Below are 4,393 nucleotides of genomic sequence, written 5' to 3'. Positions count from 1 at the left end.
TAATGTGTTTTGGGGTTTGAAAGCTACTGGGACATCATGTTTAGAAAATAAACATCTCAGTTTCTCCGAAACACCCGCGTGAGTATCAGTCACATGGAGGCAGGGCTCAAAAGCCTGAATTTAGCCTGAAACTCTCAGACTGAAGAAGTCTCTTGGAGGAGAGACGAAACGTTTCATTAGAGAAGAACCCGTCCAGAAGACCTACACAATTTTTTTTTCCTTTTGATTTTTTACCTGGATTACTGAGATGCATCAGGACTTTTTCTTGAGAGGATAACATTATAACATGATATAAATCTCAAAAACGTTGATTTTACATCATATTGCCCCTTCAAATTCGTGATAATGGCAAGTGTCAAATCTTCTTAGTTTCTCTTTTCTGCTGACCTAATAATAAATGAAAATAAAAACTACTTGTTAATTTTTATTTATTATATTTATTTACTTTAATAAGTCAGGGCATTGACAAMCAGTGTGCGTTTGTGAATTAAAAAAAGAAAATAGAAGTAAAATCCATCTCTATTTTGAGCATTAGGTTCTTTATCTGCAGAAGACGTCAGTCCTCGTTCTAAATGACAAAAATACAAATAATTTAGAACAGGAACAAGAAATGTATCACATCAAGATTCAGAATCTAAAACGACATTTTTTCTTCTTCATTAATGACGCTGAGGACCATTCAACGTTTTCACGTTTTGATGGCCGGGTCCTCGTCTCCTGTGTTGAGAGGAGCACAGGAGCCAGATGCTTTTCATGTTTTTAAACCCATTATGTATAAGCAGTAAAAAAAAAAACATCTTAGATAGCAATGTTGAATATTGTCACAATAAAAAACTCTTACACTCAAAATAATGACACAAATAAGGTGATTTGTTGTTTTTTTATTTAAGAGGTTGTAGTTTATTTAATTACAACATACAATTAATGTCAGTTTACTTTTATTGTTCTCTTGTTCAAAAAGGCTGATCTGTGCAATAAACTGCAGTGGAGTTTCAAAACAAAATATCTGTCTGGTTGRAGATTGTGTGTGGGATGGGGTGGGAACGAAGGGCTGGGTCTAAGAAGTTTGTTTATAATTCAAAGGGGGCCCCGGCAGAAAGAGTTTGAGAACCACTGGTCTAATGCAGGATTATTTTTTTCTCAGAAGATTGTCCTATTTAAGACGTAGCTGCACAGCTGAGTCTCTCTCTCCTGTGTTGAGCAGTGTGTCTTTGGAGAGGTTAAAGACTGGTTTATGCTTTGAGTCGCACGTTGTTCCTCCTGCTGAGTGACAAAAAACTGTTAAACAAGCCAGCATGTCGTAGTCCCCCTTATTTCTGTCAGAACTTTATCTTTTTGTTGTTAAAGTTCCTGTCAGCTTAAAACTCCCAGCAGTCTTTGGCAAACAAGGATGATGAGGGTTTGTCTCCCTCTGGTGGTAAAGTGATGAACTGCACAATGTTGCTTCACTCAACTTCCTGTTGTTCTTCRCAACCAGACTTTATCATTTCACTGTAGTTTGCCTTCGTCTGAACGAGCCCCTCCCCTTTCAGGGAGAGCGCTCAATCACTAGTCCTCCATCCCATGGGTCTAACTTTGTCTTCTTTGCTGAATATTATCCAAAACRTGTGAGAGAAGTCTGTTCAGGCTAGTACAAAGGCAATTAATCAGCCTCTGAATGATTTTAATCAGAAGGTCACACCCTGCTTCATCCRTTAGGTYAGCCAGGCCTTGTASCCCAGATYCCAGCTAGGACCCATTGGCCACACCTCGTTATGGCAGCTCTCCTTCCTTACGACAAATTGCACTTGTTACATGGGCAAAATTTGTTTAGCAACCTGGAATAAGCTCCTAGGGTGCTACTGTATTATTTTGGACTGAAGATCACTTATTAAAACCTGAAATGTTGGCAGAAGCTGTGCACCAGGCATTTTGAAGAAGATTAGGTAACTTGATGCTCAAATCTAACACTGGAATGCTGGAGCAGCTCTACACCCTCAGCAGGGTCCTGGAGGGTGCATGGGAGTTCGCCCAACCAGTCTACATGTGTTTTGTGCATTTGGAGAAGGCGTTCGACCGTGTCCCTCGGGGAATTCTGTGGGGGGTACTCCGGGAGTATGGGGTACCAGGCCCATTGGTACGGGCTGTTAGGTCCCTGTACGACTGGTGCCACAGTTTGGTCCTCATTGCAGGTAGTAAGTCAGATTTGTTTCCGGTGAGAGTTGGACTCCCCCAAGGTTGTCCTTTGTCACTGATTCTGTTCATAACTTTTATGGACAGAATTTCTAGGCACCGCCAAGGTGTTGAGGGGATCCTTTTTGGTGACCTTAGGATCACATCTCTGCTTTTTGAAGATGATGTGGTCCTATTGGCTTCATCAGATCGTGATCTCCAGCTCTCGCTGGAGCGGTTCACAGCCAAGTGTGAAGCGGCTGGGATGAGGATCAGTGCCTCCAAATCTGAGACCATGGTCTTGAGCCAGAAACGGGTAGTGTGCCGTCTCCGGGTCGGGTAGGAGGTCCTGCCCCAAGTGGAGGAGTTTAATTATCTCGGGGTCTTGTTCACGAATGAGGGAAGAATGGAGCGAGAGATCGACAGGCAGATTGGTACTGCATCAGCTGTGACGCTGGCACTGTACCGGTCTGTCTTGGTGAAGAGGGCTGAGCCAGAAGGAGAAGCTCTCGATTTACCAGTGGGTGTACGTTGCTACCCTCATCTATGGTCAAAAGCTTTGGGTAGTGACCAAAAGAACAAGACTGTGGATACAAGCAGCTGAAATGACTTTCTTCTGCAGGGTGTCTGGGCTCTCCCTTAGAGATAGGGTGAGAAGCTCAGTCATCCAGGAGGGACTCAGAGTATAGCCGCTGCTCCTCCACATCGAGAGGAACCAGTTGAGGTGGTTCATCTGGTTAGGATGCCTCCTTGACACCTCCCTGGTGAGGTGTTCTGGGCACATCCCACTGGGAGGAGGCCCAGAGGAAGACCCAAGACACACTGGAGGGACTATGTTTCTCAGCTGGCCTGGGAATACCTTGGGATTCCCTCAGAGGAGCTGGTCCACGTGGCTGGAGAGAGGGAAGTCTGGGTCTCTCTGCTTAGGCTGCTGCCCCCGTGACCTGACCCCAGATAAGAGGAAGAAAATGGACGAACGGACAGATGGATGGATGCACCTTTTCCACTAGTGCCTCTGCAGCATGGTTTGACTGGGCTCAACTCCGTTCAACATGGTTCGCGTAGTTTTCCATTACACTTAAGGAGCAGCTCTTGTGGGTGGGTTCAGTGCAAGGTTGGGTGGTCCCAGAGTCTGAAAATTGACATCACAAACTTTTGCCAGCTGGTGGCAGCAATGCTCCATTAAGCTATTTGCCAGCCACCATTAAACGTAGTAGAAGAAGAAGACACCGAACACAACAACGGAGGACATGGTAGCATTGTTAAACATTCTGCGGCTTTTTGCCAGATTCCAAAAGAACTGACCAGGAAAAGGAAGCAAGCAGCGAGACAAAACACTCTGGAGAAGTACTGGAGAGCGTGGGGAGTTCTAAAGCAGTATGAAGCTGAAGAGATAGACGTCTGAGGGTAAGCTAATGCTAATCTTCTAGTGGGCTATACAAAAGAAGCCAAGCAACGAAAGAAGCCAAGCATACAAGTATGTAATGTTTATTAAATAAGGTTTATTAATAAATATGTTGTGTGCTTCACATGAATCTCCTGAATAGTAAGCGCCACAAACCAACAGGCTGGGTGTTTAACCAAGCCTCCCAGTGGTGGGATGATTTTGTTCCTGGTTTTACAAATACGCAGTAGTTGCAGAACTTCAAGATGTTGGATAATATATTTTTAAAATGTCTTGACTTTTGTTATTTATAGATAATGGAATTTGACATGGTTGTACGTTAAAACTGCAAAATAAATCCAAAAGAACTCTCGTCACAGAAATGCAGCTTCAAGCAGCTGTAGATCTGTAAAACATTCAGTTTAACTTTGGTTTTGTCAGAATTCTCAGAAGGTTCAGACCCAAGATGCAGACAGAAACAAGGAGCTTGAAAACAAATTAATTTATTAACAAAAACAAAGTTGACGTGGCAGCAAAAACTTAGAGTACATGAGCACGTGAAGCCAGGTAGAAAACACAAGGGACCATGAGGGTGAGAGAACGGCAATGAAAGAGCAAAGTCTGAATAAAAAGCAACAGAGGCTGAGTGGAAAGTGGAGACAGCTGAGTGATTAAAGAGTGAAGACAGGTGTGAGAAAAAGATCAGGAAGGAGCTGAATAAGACTGGGGAACGAGATGAGCATGGACACATAATACAACATGGACACCAGGAGGAGGCACAGCACAAGACAACAGAAAGCACACACACACACACACACACACACACACACACACACACACACACACACACACACACAC

The 4,393-nt window shown here is 43.7% G+C and overlaps 1 protein-coding gene across 1 annotated transcript in view; it reads right to left on the bottom strand.

Annotated features, from left to right (window-relative positions):
• Positions 1 to 688: 688 nt before the first annotated feature.
• Positions 689 to 4,393, bottom strand: part of LOC106534086 (integumentary mucin C.1-like) — a 5,138-nt gene continuing 1,433 nt past the window's right edge. Inside the window, exon 3 of the mRNA XM_014030598.1 lies at positions 689 to 717. Coding sequence (XP_013886052.1) covers positions 689 to 717 — 29 coding nt within the window. The remainder of the gene's footprint in view (positions 718 to 4,393) is intronic.

This window comes from Austrofundulus limnaeus, unplaced genomic scaffold (assembly GCF_001266775.1).
Source record: "Austrofundulus limnaeus strain Quisiro unplaced genomic scaffold, Austrofundulus_limnaeus-1.0 Scaffold1089, whole genome shotgun sequence".
In the NCBI taxonomy this organism is placed as follows: Eukaryota; Metazoa; Chordata; class Actinopteri; order Cyprinodontiformes; family Rivulidae; genus Austrofundulus; species Austrofundulus limnaeus.
This window is presented reverse-complemented; position numbering and strand designations above follow the sequence as displayed.